Consider the following 18,235-nt stretch of genomic DNA (forward strand, 5'->3'; position numbering starts at 1 on the left):
AAAGAGAAAGAGGCCGCATTTAGAAGTGGAGATCGGGCACTGTACAAACATGCCCGAAACCAATTGACAATGGAAATTAACATCGCAAAGAGAAGCTATGCAGAGAGGCTGAAAAACCAGGTCTCTGCTAACGACTCTGCATCTGTATGGAATGGCCTGAAAGCAATCACTAACTATAGAATGCCATCCCCCCAAACAGTGAACAATAAGGGTCTTGCTAATGAACTAAACATGTTTTTCTGCCGATTTGAAAAGGACACCCCCATTTCCCACACACACCCACCTCTACCAGAAACCACTCTACCTAGCCCCCCACCCTCTTTTTCTCCACTACAGATCCACGAACAGGACGTGAGACGGCTCTTCAAGCAGCAAAAGATCAAGAAAGCTCCGGGGCCCGACAAAGTGTCCCCCTCCTGCCTGAAAGTCTGCGCTGACCAGCTGGCTCCGGTCTTCACACAAATCTTCAACAGATCCCTGGAGCTGTGTGAGGTCCCATCCTGCTTCAAACAGTCTACCATCATCCCAGTTCCCAAGAAATCGGCAACATCGGAACTGAACGACTACAGGCCTGTCGCCCTGACGTCTGTGGTCATGAAGTCCTTTGAACGCCTTGTGCTGAATCACCTAAAGAACGTCACTGGACCCCTGCTGGACCCTCTCCAGTGTGCCTACCGGGCAAACAGGTCTGTGGAAGACGCAGTCAACATAGGTCTGCACTACATCCTCGAGCACCTCGACAGCACAGGGACCTACGCAAGGATTCTGTTTGTGGATTTCAGCTCTGCGTTCAACACCATCATCCCGGAACTCCTCACCCCCAAACTACTCCACCTCGGTGTGTCCCCTACGATCTGCCAGTGGATCCTCAGCTTCCTGACGGGACGGACACAACTGGTGAGACTGGGAGCAACAACATCATCAATACGCACTACCAGCAATGGTGCCCCACAGGGATGTGTCCTCTCGCCACTGCTCTTCTCTCTCTACACAAACGATTGCACCTCAACAGATCCAGCTGTCAAACTCATAAAGTTCGCAGACGACACCACGGTCATCGGTCTCATCAAAGACGGCGACGAGTCTGCGTACCGCCAACAAGTGGAGCAGCTGGAGCTTTGGTGCGGCCGACTGTAAAACTGTAGAGATGATCGTGGACTTCAGGAAACATTCTTCTCCTCAGTTGCCCCTCACACTATCCAACTGCCCTGTGTCAACCGTCGAGACCTTCAAGTTCCTGGGAATCACAGTCTCCCAGGACATGAAGTGGGAAGTCAACACCATCTCCATCCTGAAAAGGGCCCGGCAGCGGATGTACTTCCTGAGGCTGCTGAGGAAGCATGGCCTGCCACAGGAGGTGCTACGACAGTTCTACACTGCAGTCATCGAATCAATGCTGTGTTCTTCCATCACGGTTTGGTTTGGGGCCGCCACAAAAAAGGACAAAATCCGACTTCAACGGACAGTTAGGACGGCAGAAAAAATCGTTGGCACCGCCCTACCCACTCTTGAGGACTTGCACACTGCAAGAATCAAGACAAGGGCACGGAAAATCCTGCTGGATCCCCCGCACCCTGCCCACCACCTTTTTCAGCCACTCCCCTCAGGCAGACGCTACAGATCCATGCGCACCAAATCCAGTAGACACTTAAACAGCTTCTTCATTAACTCCTTAAACAGTCACTGACAGTCACTCTTCTTGCACCACAAAATGGTACTTCAAAACTAGTGGTTACTCTAAAATGGTTCAATGATTTTGTTGTTACGATGATACTAGTGCAGCGTGTTATACCGGAGACAAATTCCTTGTGTGTTCTACATACTTGGCCAATAAAGATGATTCTGATTCTGATTCTGGTATGTTGGGACCTGCAGTCTTATGCGACTTCCATAAGATTATCTCTACTTATCTCGACTTATCTCTACCAATGCCCTTCTGTGCTTCTCTCATGTCTTGATCCATGTGTCCACTTATCTTAGCCGCAATGATGCCTGACATGAGCTTCCATGTTGTGGAGAGACAGGTTATTGGCCGATAGTTGGATGGGACTGCACCCTTTTGAGGGATCCTTCATGATCAGGATCGTTCGCCCTTCGGTTAGCCATCCTGGGTGAATCCCATCCATCAGCAGCTGGTTCATTTGTGCTGCTAGGCGCTCATGGAGTGCTGTGAGTTTCTTTAGCCAGTATGTGTGGACCATGTCCGGCCCACTGTGATTGTAACTGGGTTCTGTTCAGGGATGTTACTGTGCTCCTCTCTCAAGGTCACCAGCCATTGTGCACTGCTGTTATGTGCAACCTCCTTCTCCCATATGCCTTTCCAGTACCTTTCAGTTTCCAGTCTTGGTGGGTCAGCTCTCTTGTTAGAATCCTGCCACTGAGCATACACTTTCGCAGGTTGTGTTGCGAACAGCCTGTTTATTCGTCTGGCCTTATTCTCTTTCGTGTACTGCTTTAGGCGGCTGGACAAGGCTTGGAGCCTTTGTTTGGCAGTTTCGAGTGCTTCAGGTATGGTCATCTGGATGTACCTTTCGGGTATCGGCCTTTTCATCACACCTCTCTGGGCCTCTTGGCTCACATCTTTCCGAGCCGCCTTGATCTTAGCCTCCAACCGTCTTTTCCATGGTGGGTAACGTATCATGGCCTCCGTGGTTGCTCTTATAGCCAAGCTTCTCAAGGATCACTGATGCTGAAGCGTATATCAGCTCATTGGTTTCTGTGATCGTTACGGTAGGGATCTGGCAGCCTGGGGCCCTTCACCACGGAACCTGCGTTGTACCTCATCAATCTCAAGTTGTGACAGCAGTTGCCGTTTGTGGATGTTGGAACACTGAGCTACTAGTTGTTTCGTCGTCAACCGGGACTTTGGGTTTCGAAGTAACCATTTAGCCCACATTCTCTGCATGTAACCCCTCTGACTACGGTTGATTGAGTAGTAACATTCCAACAGAGCCACGTTATCGCATCTCTCCCATCTCCACTTTGTTCCAGTAGCCCATTTTTCATCAAGGTGCTCTGGTTGCCCAGCACCTGATGCAGACCTTGTTTGGCATGTCATTCGATTTATTGTCTCTCTTCATTGAATGAGGTAGGCATTAGTGTGAAGGATCTTGCCCAAGGATGGTATTATGTGGTCATTTTTTGCCCCAAGCGAGATTCGAACCACCGTCTCCCGTATGCCAAACCGATGCCTTACCAACTGAGTTATCCAGCCGCTATATACACATACATATAGCGGCTATATCTGAATATATAATATACATTATATTTTATATATATATATGGGCGGCCCGGTAGTCCAGTGGTTAGCACGTCGGCTTCACAGTGCAGAGGTACCGGGTTCGATTCCAGCTCCGGCCTCCCTGTGTGGAGTTTGCATGTTCTCCCCGGGCCTGCGTGGGTTTTCTCCGGGTGCTCCGGTTTCCTCCCACGTTCCAAAAACATGCGTGGCAGGCTGATTGAACACTCTAAATTGTCCCTAGGTGTGAGTGAGTGCGAATGGTTGTTTGTTTCTGTGTGCCCTGCGATTGGCTGGCAACCGATTCGGGGTGTCCGCCGCCTACTGCCCGGAGACGGCTGGGATGGGCTCCAGCACCCCCGCGACCCTAGTGAGGATCAAGCGGCTCGGAAGATGAATGAATGAATGAATGAATATATATATATATATATTTTTTTTTTTAGTAATCGCTGATCGTATGGCGCTTCTTATTGGTCAAGACTGATATCACCATCTTCACGACATCTCGGATTGGCTAATCTGAGCAGATCATGTAAAAAGTGAAATATGATGCTCTAAAGTAATGGAGACATTCCCAGAATGTGAAACGCCAATGTATTGAAGTTAAAACTGACCAATATTTTAACAAAGGTTGACTCCCAGGCATTTACTCGGTCATCAAACGACCTGATAAATCCACAGGGCACACGGACGACACTTCTGACTCATTACACTGACTACTTTCTTCGTTATAAGTCAAAGTTCGAACGTATTTGCCAGTATGTTCAAATGTGCTTGTAAATACAAAAAAATTTTTACACCACATTGGTAGTTTCATGCTTCAGTTGTTTATCATGTCTGCATCTTACTTTTAAGTTTTGGCTTTGCGGCTGCTCTTGTCCCGCTGCAGCACTTAAAACTCAGTAGATTCCGGCGGCATTGAATTTTTGCTAATTTTTATCCATCTTGATTAGTCAGCCTACTGGTGCAAGTAAATAAAAAAGTCAAGTGCGGTAAAGACACACAGACAATTTCAAATAAAATTGCAATGCAAAAATTCTGCCATCCAGCCTTTAATTACCTTGCATGTTTTTGGAAAATGTACCCAGAGAAAACTGACATAAGCACACGCAGAGCATGCAACGTCCAAAACTGTGTTACATGTCATTGTTATGCAGGTGACACACAATCTGAATTTATAAATTCTTCTTTTTTGATGTTTTGATTATTAGCGACAATTCTCTAAACACAAGTGAGCTGCACTAAGAGACACGCACAAGCACAAACACACACCATCCTAAATCCACAATAACGTGCATGAATAATAAATTATAATGTTATGGTTCTCCCTCTTCAATAAATAATGTCAATATATCCATTCATGTGCTTCTCTCTCTCTCTCTCTCTCTCTCTCTCTCTCTCTCTCTCTCTCTCTCTCTCTCTCTCTCTCTCTCTCTCTCTCTCGCTCTCTCTCTCTCTATCTATCTATCTTGCTGCATCTGTCTTTCTCCATTTGTTTGTAGTGGCAATGTGGAAGCTCACCGAAGACTTCTCTGGTCGAGAGTGAATGAAAGCAGCACAGACCAAGGAGAATACTATGGAAAGCCAAAAGATGGCAACTGTGATCTCAAAATTCCAGTAGAAACAACATAGAAATTGAGAACAGGAGAAAGCATGGAGGAAGCGCAGTAGCTTTATTTTTGAGAGGACTGAGACTCAAGGACGACTTGAATGTCCAGCATATTCACTTCAGAGGGTGAGGTAAACATCTAGATCATCTCCAGGCATGGCTTCAAACTTCACTGACATTGTCAAGCAAGGCTATGTACGCATACGCAGTCGCAAGCTTGGGGTAAGTAAAGTAAATCTCTACTTGCAATTTCTTGGTTATGTAAACAATCATTTAAAAATTAACAAGATAAGATAAGAAACCCTTTATTTGTCGCACACTGGTGAAATGTGCAATCTCCAACAGCAGAATGAAGGGGTGGTGGGGGTAGAAAAGAAAAACAAAGTATTGCATGCACAAAATAAATGTGGGTGGGTGGAGGAGGGGGGGTAGAAAAGAAAAACAAAGTATTGCATGCACAAAATAAATGTTTCAGAAAAAAGAACACAGTACAGAATGCAATATAAAATATAAAATATAGATATAAGCATACATGCAACCGCATGTATGCTGCAAAAGGTGCCTGTGCTATTTACAATGTATGGATGGGGTGAGTCCAGGTTTCCTGTGTTTATTGAGCAGCCTGACAGCAGTCGGTAAGAATGAGCGGCGGTATCTCTCCTTCTAGCAGCGCGGGTGTAACAGTCTCTGGCTGAAGGAGCTACCCAGTGCTCTCAGGGTGGGCTGGAGGGCGTGGGAGGGACTGGCCATCATAGGTTTTAGTTTAGCTAGAATCCTCCTGCTGACCACCTCCTCCAGAGTGTCCAGGGAGCAGCCCAGGACAGAACTGGACCTCCTGACCAGTTGCTCCAGTCTCTCTTTGTCCCGGACTGAGATGCTGCTGACAGGCACACAATGCCATCATAGATGGCTGAAGCCACCGCAGAGTCATAGAAGGTCTTAAGGAGTGACCCCTGAAACCCAAAAGACCGTAGTTTCCTGAGTAGGAAGAGGCGGCTTTGTCCCTTCCTTATCAGGGCATCCATGTTGGTAGACCAGTCAAGTTTATTGTTGAGATGAACACCTAGTTACTTGTAGGAGGTCACCCTCTCTATAGGGGTGTTCACACAGCACACATTTGCTCCGGCGCTGCACCGATGTATTTTGTTGCGATATATTTTGCACTGCAGCAAATTGTGTGGACCATTCACACGTACAAAGCCGCTGAGCGTGTCTGCACCGGCACAGCGTCGGTGCAGCCCCGACGGCAGTTTCTGCAGCGAAGCAAAACGACAGAAAAGAAATGAGCTGTCGAGTTGGTTCTTTTTAAAACATATACACAACTCAAGCGACTACTGGACAGGCACGTCCTTCTCCTCCTCGGTCTCCGTGCCTTCTGCTCGAGGATGACCGCCCCCGATAACGTAAATCAACAATGACTTCAATAACACTCAGAAAAGCAAACACATAATGCGCCAAACAGAAAATCAAGAGAGGTAATCACAAAATAAATTATATGGGGGGCGGGGTGTTGTGAACACACAACAAAGGAACAAACTACACTAACAACTCCGAGACAGTCCAGTCTCCTCCAAAAGGAAAGATGTTACCAGCCAAGTCTTCTGTCGTTATTAAACAAACACATGACGGAAGTCCGACAGAGCACGAAAGCAACGCATTTTCGCCGTACGTACTTTTCACAAGCATTTACTCTGGAGCAAATTTAACCCAGTTGCGTTCACATGTGCAAATTTACATCGGTGCTGCTTCGCAAACGAGCATTTGCTCCGGAGCAAATTTTTAAACCACCTCGGGGGATCAAATTTGGTCCGGTTTAAGCCTTTTTCCGGGGCTATGCCGGAGCTAATTTGCACGTGTGAACGCTCTACTAGGGCAGCCCCGGCGTAGCACTGGAACAAATCTTGCCGTGTGAACACCCCTAAGGTCTGTACCTTGGATGTTCATCGGTGCAGGTAAGAACTGTTTCCTGCAGAAATCCACCACCAACTCCTTAGTTTTCCCGGGGTTGATCTGGAGGTGATTCTGCTGGCATCGGTCCACAAAGTCCCTCGTCAGTCTCTTGTACTCCCGATCAGAAGTAAATGTAGCCTACTTTTGCTAAAAGAGAAAATACGGGCTATTGATGGTGCCTTGAATAATACCGGCTTCTTTCATTCATGTTTTGGGTATTTTTATACAAAGAAATTTTTTTTTTGTGCCTGTTGAAAATTAAAGTTTACTGACAGAGCCATAAGAAAATGTTGCTTTATCATATTGGAATGTATTTATTTGGTTTTCAGTCAATTAAATTTGGTTCAATAAACTATATGTGGTCATTTTTCAATTATTCAGTGAACATTCGATCAGTCCGGCCCTTTTTTCCCAAATTCCCAAATTTTTATCTGGCCCTCCATCCATTTGACTTTGACTCCCCTGGTGTAGAGGGTGAACAGGAATGGAGCCAGAACAGTCCCCTGCGGCGCCCCAGTGCTGCAAAGTAACCTGTCGAAGCCTGTCCGACTCACAGCTCTGTGCCCCCACATACTGCGGCCGATTTGTGAGGTAATCTGTAATCCATGATGTGAGGTGGTGGTCCACTCTGGCGTGCTGCAGCGTGTCCTCCGGTAGGTTGGGCTGGATGGTGTTGAAGGCACTGGAGAAATCAAAGACCATGATCCTCACAGTACTCACAGCATTCTCCAGGTGTAACAACGTAATAGCGCCGAGTGGAGGAGGTAGATGATGGCGTCCTCCACACCGATGCTGGCCTGGTAGGCAAACTGTAAAGCAGGGGTGCCAGTTACGTCGATCCTGATCTACCGGTAGATCTAGGACTCGTCCGAATTAGATCCGAAAGGTGTGGAGGAGAAAAAAAAACCCCAAAACATTTGTGTGTCATTATACATGTTAGTAATACCACGAACTAAACTGAGGCTCAGAGGGGATCGAGCCTATTTCTATTGCTGGTCCCTCTCTCTGGAATTACCTCCCACTGAACATTCGGCAAGCCTCCTCGCTGCCCATCTTCATAGCCATCCTCAAAACTCACTTGTATTCTTTGGCATTCGACTCAGCATGACTTAGATTTGTTCTTGATTTTACTGTTTGGTGCTTTCTACCACCTTTATTACAGATTTGTCTTACTGTTTATTGTGCATGTTAAATTGCTCCATGTACAGCACTTTGTATGCAGCGTTGGCTGTTTGAAAATGCTCTATAAATACTGTTGACTTGACTTGACTTGATTTAATATATGTTTTGTGTTAATGTACACCTCACCCTAATCATAAGATTAAGATATCCTTTATTATTTATGATGATTATTTATTATTAATAATCATTATTATTTATTATTATTATTATTATTATTTTATTATGCAGTCAGGTTTCAAGACGATGCATAGCACGGAGTCAGCCCTTTTACGCGTTTCTAATGACATCCTCCTGGCAAATGACTCTGGAGACCACGTGTCTAGTTTCATTGGACTTAACTGCAGCATTTGATACAGTGGATCATAGTATTCTGCTGACTCGTTTGCAGCACTTGGTGGGCATTGGCGGCAGTGCTCTTGAGTGGTTTAGGTCCTATCTTGCTGACAGAAACTTTTATGTCAGCCTTGGCTGCTCTGAGTCACACACTGCTGCCCTGTAATGTGGTGTTCCACCGGGCTCAATTCTGGGGCCTCTGCTGTTCTCGCTGTATCTGCTCCCATTGGGTTCCATCTTAAGGAAACATGGTGTTCCCATCCACTGCTATGCAGATGATTGCCATATCTATGTCCCACTGAGCAAGAAAGACGCCTTCTCATTGAGGCCACTCCGATCCTGTCTGGAAGAAATCAAAACTTGGATGCCACAAAATTTCTTGAAATTCAACGAAAAGAAGACAGAGGTGATAGTGTGTGGTCCCAGTGGCAAATCAACGGTCTCAAACTTGGGCCTTAAACTGGACAGTGATTTCAAACTCGATCGGCAAATTGGTGCCGTTGTTAAATCCAGCTTCTTTCACCTTTTCACATGAACGCTTTGAGACAGTATTTCATGCCTTTGTCACATCCCGGCTCGATTACTGCAATGCCCTTTACTTTGGAGTCAGCCAGTCCTCCATTAAGCGCCTTGAGCTGGTCCAGAATGCCGCTGCTCGCCTCTTGACTAGTACTCGTAAGAGGGAGCACATAACTCCTACTCTGGCATCCCTTCACTGGCTCCCCATTCATTTTAGAGTTATTTTCAAGATCCTCCTCTTTGTTTTCAAATCTCTGAATAATCTCACGTCACCTTACCTCTCTGAGCTCACCCGCCCAAACACACCTGCCCGGCGCCTCAGGTCTGTGGACCAGACATTATTAGAATTACCAAGAACTAAACTGAGGCTCGGAGGGGATCGAGCCTTTTGTGTTGCTGGTCCCTCTCTCTGGAATGACCTCCTACTGAACATTCGGCAAGCCTCCTCGCTGCCCATCTTCAAAGCCCTCCTCAAAACTCACTTGTATTCTTTGGCATTCGACTCAGCATGACTTAGATTTGTTCTTGATTTTACTGTTTGGTGCTTTCTCCCGCCTTTATTACCGATTTGTCTTACTGTTTATTGTGCATGTTAAATTGCTCCATGTATAGGACTTTATATGCAGCGATGGCTGTTTGAAATTGCTCTATAAATACCGTTGACTTGACTTTATTTGTCCTGCAATGGGGAAATTTACAGTCAGAGTTCAGAAAGGAAAACACTGGGTAGGGAGAGGGGGAAAAAACACGCTCGAACTATCCTCTTCTGAGGATAATTGAAGTCCAGGATAAAAAAAAGACCCAAGCACATAAATAAGCATATGACAGTTACAACAAGTCACAAGACATAACATGTAATGAGAGGGCAGATCGATGGGAAGGGGGGGGGGGGCTGCGACCGCGACACAGTTTATCTGACCAGCTGCACGGTCCCCGATGCGCTCTGCAGATAATACTACGACACGGGGGGAAAGAATCGGAGTGATGAAGACGGTGATAATAAGGATATGTATGCGCGTGTGATTGACCAGTTGTCTATGTGTATGCGTGTACAGGTCATAGCTGCTTCGTCAAGGTCTGGTCATCATGGAGACAGTCCCGGCTTATCAGTCCATGACCGAGAAGGAGGGGGGTGATGGTGGGGGCCCTAGATTCCATGCGTACTTCCATCCAGGGGAAGGGGCCAGATAGCGTTGTTTGTTTTGGAGGGACGGCCGCCAACAATTCCAGACAGCCTTGAGTCCATGGCCTGTATCTCTTCACTGGCGCCGATCATTCAGATCCGAAATTTCTTTCCGCAGCGTGGATCCCAACGTCTCCATGGTATTTTCAATCATGCGGAGTCGCTCCAAAACCGCAATAATATTGCGGTTGAGATCAGTCACCGCTTGAGTCTGAGTGTTGGACATTCGCGCCAAGCCATCTAGAGTGACCGGCAGCTTCTTCACTTCCAATAGAGCCGCTCCCGTCGGTTGAATTTTGCGATAGAACAGCAAGCTGCCAACACCAAACAGCAGCATACCTGTTATCAAATGGCCAATGATGTAGATGTCTTCCACATCCTCCACGGACAGTACTGTCAGGCACACCGGTCTCCACTTTCTCCATGGGTCAAGGGCGTATCCGGCAGCAAGTGTCCCCCCGGAGGGCAAGCAGGCTCCCCACTGCCCGCTCTTTTCATGGAAAATTTTTTGTCGATTACATCGAGAGACCAGCCAACTAATTCCATTGTTAGTTCTTCGGATGAAAACACGGTAGGAGGCTAGGGGAAAAAAAAAGTTAGAGAAAGACAGCACAAAAGACTAAGTGGCGAGCAGGGAAAAAAAAGGTGGGAGGGCAGGGGAGCTGTGCAAAAAGGGTCCGCCTTCATCGAGAGCAAAGCAGAAATTACAAGTCCAAATCAAATGAATGCAGTCGTTGACATCGAACCTTAATTGTGTACCAACCCTCGGCGGGCCGGATTAAAAAGACCAACGGGCCAGATTTGGCCCGCGGGCTGTAGTTTGCTCACCTCCGTATTAGACTGACGGAATGTATCTTCGTCTTTCCGTCAGAATTTCACACTGAATCATGTGGACCCAGTCCATCCCTTGACGATGACAGCTATTTGGTATTGAGAACGTAATTTCTATGTCGCAGCACACGAGCCAACACACAGCAAAATAAAGAAAAAAAATGTAATTGTAATAATGTAATGTATGTCTCTCACACACACACACACACTCACACGCGCACACACACACACACACACACACACACACACACACACACACACGGGGGACACATTTTTCTGTATTTGGTTATTTAAGTTAAAGTAATGCGGCTCGGTGGTCCAGTGGCTCGCGCTTCGATCTCACAGTGCAGAGGTAGAGGTACCGGGTTCGATTCCAGCTCCGGCGTTCCAGTGTGGAGTTTGCATATTATCCCCGTGGCTGCATGGTATTCTCCGGGTACTGTGGTTTCCTCCCACATTCCAAAAATATGCATGGCAGCCTGATTGAACACTCCAAATTGTCCCTAAGTGTAAGTGTGAGCGCAAATGGTTGTTCGTCTGTGTGCATTGAGTTTCAAAGCTCCGCCTGTCAACCCAAAGCAGTCATCTGCTTCGGAATGATGCAGTGAAGTGGTTCAAACATCATCGGTCACTTCAACTGAAGCAAGGTTCACTATAATTCAACTATCGAGTTTGAAGGGTGCTTCGGAGCTTCAGTGTTAGAGGTAGCATCTCTCGTCATTTTGCTTTCTTTCTTCTTCGTTTTGTAAGTAATGGTATTATTTTTTCTTTTAGACATTGTTCTTGATTTTTGTATAAATTAATTGTCTTTTCGTTTGTATTCTTTGTGTTAAGCTACCTTGCCTTTTGAAATAGTTTTTGTTTACGCCTTGTTTTTCCTGGATCCTTGTGAGCACCTATTTCTCTTTCTACATTGTCGGTGCATTTTTCTGTAAATGAATATTTTATTGCACTTTGAGCCTGTATTTCTGGGATCCTAAAACATTATTCGGTTCGGTTTCAAACCTAACACCACCATCTGCCTCATACACAATATCTACAGCTACGTTGGTGGATGAATTATCTGTGCATGAACAGAGTTTGGAAAGAAACTGGCATGAGCTCTTTTCACTTCTCACAAAGAAACACTTCTGCAAGGGACACATTTAATGAATTTACATTTCTACATATTTTAAATAAAACACCAAAAGATTAAGTACATCAAATCAAATCTTAAGGAGCAGTTTACTTTGGACACACATCAGGCCTGGCAGAATACAAAAATCATATGTTTGGAGGTATCTTGTGCCAAAAATTCCAGTACCCCAATGTGCGAGTGTCCCAACGTGCTGCTATCACAACGTGAACAGGGCTGTATGGGCCCTTTATTGATGCTGTAGTGCGTATTTGTTATTTAGCAGAAAAAGATTTAACAGCCCTCAGTTCTTTCATTTAAAGGTAACATTTTTAATTGTTTGTCCGAACAAGGTGTTCGTTATGGACAATCCGTGACGAGCACAGAAGTTTGTTTGTTTTTTATTTATTAGTTTTCAAATAGGCCCCAATTTATGATACAAAACAGATTTTGAATTTGAAACATGGGAAATTATATTACACAAAAAGCTATCACAACTAGTAAATGTAATAAATGTAAAAAAAAATGTAGTAAATGTAAATGTAATAAATACTTTTTCCCAACGATTGGGTAACATGAACGCATGGCTTTTATTTTATTTTATTTTTTGCATGTTACAGATTTATCGCCGGTGCTGGCTAGTTTTCAAGAAACCATCCAGTAAAGGGCCTCGTCGACTAGAGAAATATCCTGATGAGAAGTCTGCCCACATCAGGTCCTGTCCAAAGGTGTGATGTGCATGCTTGTTTATGAGTGACAAAGAAGACTGAGAGAGAGCGAGTAAGCAAGAGTGTGAGAGAGAAGTTTGGGAAAAAAGACTCAATTGGCTCTCACAAGCCCTCCAGGCTCTTTTCACTCACTGTCCACTAAGGGTTTGAACCTACACTGCCACAGTGTAAACAACTCGGAAGGGAAGTACGCTGACCACTGAGCTAAAATGCTGGGCTAAAGAGGGCTAAATATCCTGAGAAGTCTTGCTTGTCTCCTTCGTTTAGTCAGTAGTTAACTATGCTTTTGGTATTATCTTTGTTTCATAATGGCTGCAGAGAGCTCACAAATTAGTTTGTTTCCCACTAATAATCACCACCAGATGGCATAGGAATTTTAGCAGGGAAACAACTCTATGGGAAATATGAAGAGCACCATAAATAAGGCGCATCAGCTTATCAGGCGCACTGTCGTCTTTTGAGAAAATTGAATTTAGGTGTGCTTTCTAGAGCAGAAATTATGGTACATGCATTGCACTTAGATTTTTAAGCAGAAATGAAATTGGTGTTTATAGTGTACACCACCTTTAAGTCTCGCAGCAGAGTTAATGCTATTGTGACCAAAAAAATCCTACAATAGTCACACCATCATCTTCTACAGGACAAGAAACCAAAAGTGAAACCTTGATTACAGGCACGTGATTGAATTAAGTAATATTCATGATCGCTTAGCAGTGCTTACACCCAAAATGAAAAACTGTGAACCACTCCTAAAAATATAAACTAAAGACGTGAGAAACTAGACAAATGGAAAAAATTACATACAACACAAAACAAGACATTGAAAAATCTGAAGAACACCATTATTTACATTTTTCTTGCTTTTCAATGTTTTTTACCCTCTCCCAATCCATTTTGTTATCTTTATTTTGTTACCTAGGTGACAGAAATTACAAACGTCAAGACTGTCACACGGCTGCCTCGGGATACGAAGCGACAAGCTGTGGCCATTGTGCTGAGTGATAACAGCTCACGCACTTTCACTTGTGAATCAGGTAATGGCTGAAGAAATGCAAGTTCTGATGCTTTAGATTCAAACATGGTCAATATCAAAAAATGTGTTTTCCAGTTGATACAAAAGGTACTCATAAGTACCAGGGAAATATTTTGGTTCATTGATGTCCCATTTTGAATCTTGCGGACACGTCATAAAATGTTGGCCCAGTTGGCAATTTTTTGAGATGCACTGCACACCAAATTCTTTTGTGAGATAAACAGAAAGCTTAATCAACTACAGTTAACATATTGTGGTGAAAATATCCTTGCAAAAAAAAAAAAAAAAAGTAGGTGCGAACTGTCCAAGTCTTTAAAGTTCAAATTTTACGACACTGGCACAAATTGGTCAAATCTATCTCCCAGAAGAACTGTCGATGCACCATTTTCTCTCGGTGCTGTGATCCATCTAATCCAGCATTTGTTTACCTGTATTAACCCCAGGCACATATTTCACATTAGGGAAAAAAATCCCACAACAGACCTCAGAGGATAAACAGGTAAACTGCCATCTCGTACAAAAATACTTAGATTCAATTAAAATGAATTTGGACCTCCCCTTCATTTCCAAACTTCTAGAAAAAACAGTGGCTGCTCAACTTCACACCCATCTTTCCTCCAATAACCTCTATGAACAATTTAAATCTTGCTTCTGTTCCCTCCATAGTACTGAAACCACCCTCCTCAAGATATCCAATGACCTTCTCTCTGATCACTCCAGTTCACTCGCCATCCTCCTCCTGCTTGATCTCAGTGTAGCCTTTGACGCCATCTCTCACTCCATCCTCCTCGACAGACTCTCCGCCATTGGTATCACCAGCACCCCCCTCTCCTGGTTCAGCTCCTATCTATTTCTGACCGCAACCAGTTTATCCAGTTCAAATGTTTTAGATCTCACCCCTTTCCCCTCACTTCAGGTGTCCCACAGGGTTCTGTCCTTGGCACTTGCTGTTTATAATCTATCTTTTATTAAAATCTAATTTAATCTTTTTTTTCCCAAGATGGTGCCCGGATAGGCAGCCATCGGCAAGTGCTCTTCAAGAGCCGTACATTTTTTGTTGTTTTTGTCTTGTTTTGTCACATGGTGTTGTTGTTACGTCGTGTGGACCTGATGTGGACTATTTTCAGCATATTTGGCCATGGAATTCGTCAAAGCAGAATCTGTGCTTGGTGGTTGCGCCTTCTCGGCAGCGCACGTGTACCAGCACTGATTTCTTGATTGGGAGGAATAGCGGCGCTATTTGACTGTTGTTGCTGGACATCCCCGGGGCGCTTGTGTCTTGCCCCTGAAGTAGACAGCATTTTCACAGCCCCGCTTTGTTCAGTGAAAAGGTCGGTGCTGATGGACAGTCTGCAGCTGGATGGATGCATGGATTGAGGAGCTGACGATGAGAAAAAAGGAGCGTCAGCGCAGAGCGCCGATGCGTATGTGGAACTGAGAGTCGCGGCTTGGAATTGAAGCAGACTTACATGGGACAGGAGAAGAGAGACAATCCCTCTTTTTCGTTAATGGATGCTACAGCTTCTTGTTGCTTTCAAGCTTACCTTGTAGCAGACGTGTGAGAGCTTTGGTCAAGAAAGGTTGGGCCCCCCCAACCTTTCTTGACCAAAGCTCTATTTTTCGATCAACCAGCCTCCCGGATCGACCCGTGACCGCACACGCACGCATGCGCACGCACTTACACATGCATGCTATAATGAGCAACAGCCATATATGCGGCTAAGATGAACAAGGCACAGGACGCACTTGTGCATCATGTTAACTTTTGTAGCTGACATGTACCGTTTTTAAATGCTTCTCTCGGTACTTCAGATTGCCATGTTTTACCAGTTCCCTCGGTGAATTGGACATGAAACGCCATTTTTTCTTACAACAGCCACCTGCCTGGCATCCTGCCCTGCTAATAGAAATGTGTGTCGCAGGCTATGACGCAAATCTTCGTTGACAGAAATGTTGCAATGAAATATTTATTTATATTTTTACAGCATTGGATAATGTTAAGAATGTTTGTCCTCCTACAGAAACCATTTTCAAACACTAAAATATATTTTCACTCCCCTATCATTTTCCATTTTCAAACATTTTAATAAGCTCCAGGGAACAACTAGGCAGCAACATGTTGCCGCGTGTTGCCAACCCCTGAGTTGGCCAGACACTCACGCACCTGAGCCTCTGCCATCACATCAAAATTTATGTAGTCGGGGAACTGGATCACGATGATCTCAATTCGAGAGAGAGCATCAGCAACCTCATTGTTGGCATCCTTGACGTCTCGGAACTCCAAATCGAATTGGGAGAGGTAGTCACGCTGCCGGATCTCCTGCTCCAGGTAGTTTGTGGAGGCTGATGGAATAGCAGAGAGCAGTGGCTTGTGGTCAGTGAAGACGATGATGTGAACGCCCTCGATGAAGTGGCTTAAGTGCTTCACACTGACGTAGACTGCAAGCAGCTTGCGACCGAAGGTGCCGTAGCGTTGTTCAGCGGGCTGGAGGCTCTTTGAGAAGAAGGCGATTGGGCAGGAAGGAAGCGGTGATAAAAATTGACCATACCCAGAAGTCTCTGGAGTTTCTTGCGATTTGGTCGAACACCAACGCTGTCAATGAGGTAACCAAGGAACTTCACCTCAGGCTGGCCAAAGAAGCATTTGTCTGCATTGAGGACAAGTCTGTACTCGTGGAGGCAGCGGAACACAGTTTCCAGGTGCTGCAGGTGCTCTTCTTCATTGTTGCCGGCGATGAGAATGTCGTCAATGTAAGCACAGCAGAGGTCAAGACCACGCAAGACAGTCGATGAAATGCTGGAAAGTCTGCGACATATTGCGGAGGCCGAAATGCATTCAGAGAAACTCGAACGAGCCGAAGGGGGTGGTGACGGATGTTTAGAGAACGTCTCCCAGAGCGACTGGTATTTGGTGATAGGCCCTCAACAGATCAATGGTAGAAAAAGATGACTTCCCTTGAAGGAAGGACACGCAGTTATGTATGTGTGGGATGGGACGGAGTTGAGGGCACAGTATGTCTCCACATGGACGCCAATCACCTGCCTTCACTTTGGGAACCGTGTAGTGGGGAGGCTGCTTGAAGGACGGATGATACAGAGCTGAAGCATGTGATCAAATTCGGCTTCAGCGATCCGTTGCTTCGCGGGGGCCAGTCGTCGAAGACACTGGAACTTGGTGATACCGGTCGTCTCGATGTGATAAACGACATCGTGAGACGCTGGTGCGGTCGTCCACATGGGGTTCGTCAGGTTAGAGAAATGCCGCAACAGGGTCGGCAGTGAGACAAAGGGTGGTGGGGGGCAGGGAGATGGGACAGTCGCTGGAGAAAATAGTCGGAGGTCGTTTCACGCGCCGTAAGGCCGGTCTTGTCGTCGACCGGCATCTTCCTGCGAACACTGACCAACAAGTCAAATTCATGCAGGAAATCGGTACCAATGATGGGACGGGGGACATCTGCGATGGTGAAAACGAAGGGGAAACAGCGGTAAAGGCACAGATCAAGTTTGAGGACGCGTTGGCCGTATGTCTTGATAGTGTTCCGGCTGGCTGCTTGGAGGAAGGAGCCGCTGGTAGGGTGATGGTGCTCTGTGGGGTAGGGAGGGGCGACACATCCACGGAGGAATCAACCATGAAGCGTCACTCAGAAGTCCGATCGAGGATGTGAAGGATGCAGCTCACAACAGAGACGCCAGAAGAGATGAGTGCCGCGCTCACTTCCTGGCGGGTCCGTTTCCCCCCTGTAAGCACGGTTAATGTCATTTTTCTGCCAAGTCGCCTCAAGTGCAATGATACCAGCAGATGCCAGACAAGTCACCCTGGGAGGTGGAGCGCCCTCAGCCACTGCTAAGTCCGCGATTCATGCTGCGTCCACGGCCGTGGCTACGTTCCTTCCTACGGCTCCGGATTTCGGCTCGTAACTCCCAGATCTCCTGCATGAGGCACTGCATCTCAAGGAGCTGCTGGAAGGAGTCCTTGTCAGCCATGTTGCAGATGGAGTGGAACGAAGTGGGCGAATAAATCCAATGGAATAGCGATCTGTGAGATCCGAGGGAGAGAGTCCATGGTTCGGAAAAAGGCTGGCTCGCCACTAAAGAGTTGTTTCTCTGTCCTTGAACTGACCTGCTAAACCCGACTGAAGAGATGTTGGTCTCTATTTGATCTGACTTGCTAAAACCCAGTGGAATGAGAAAGGACGCAGTGGCCAAAACAGTTATTGTAGTAAAAACATATACAGTATATTTGGGCAAAAAGGCAAAGCACATGATTACCAGAATAATGTTTCCATAAGACCTCGTGCGTCGTGCAGGCTAAGGCTAAAAAATGGTTGTCCTGTTGTTCTGGCTTCTCGATCCGTGACGGCGGTTGCGTCGGCGCTGATTGGTTGAAACCAAAAGACGCGCGTGTGCATAATTGTTCACGCTTACGCACGTACAGCAGGTGCAGCGGACTATCGACTGCAGAGACATGCATCACTCCAGTAGCGCTACAGACTTGTGAGCACATCCACCCCACAG

At 45.9% G+C, this 18,235-nt stretch overlaps 1 protein-coding gene across 1 annotated transcript in view; it reads left to right on the forward strand.

Annotated features, from left to right (window-relative positions):
* The first annotated feature begins 4,745 nt into the window (after nt 1–4,745).
* dok4 (docking protein 4) overlaps nt 4,746–18,235 on the forward strand; it is a 54,128-nt gene continuing 40,638 nt past the window's right edge. Inside the window, exons 1-3 of the mRNA XM_052064096.1 lie at nt 4,746–5,069; nt 12,580–12,687; nt 13,607–13,721. Of these exons, the coding sequence (XP_051920056.1) occupies nt 5,004–5,069; nt 12,580–12,687; nt 13,607–13,721 (289 nt within the window). The 5' untranslated portion in view covers nt 4,746–5,003. The remainder of the gene's footprint in view (nt 5,070–12,579; nt 12,688–13,606; nt 13,722–18,235) is intronic.

Source organism: Hippocampus zosterae, chromosome 4 (assembly GCF_025434085.1).
Source record: "Hippocampus zosterae strain Florida chromosome 4, ASM2543408v3, whole genome shotgun sequence".
Lineage (NCBI taxonomy): Eukaryota > Metazoa > Chordata > Actinopteri > Syngnathiformes > Syngnathidae > Hippocampus > Hippocampus zosterae.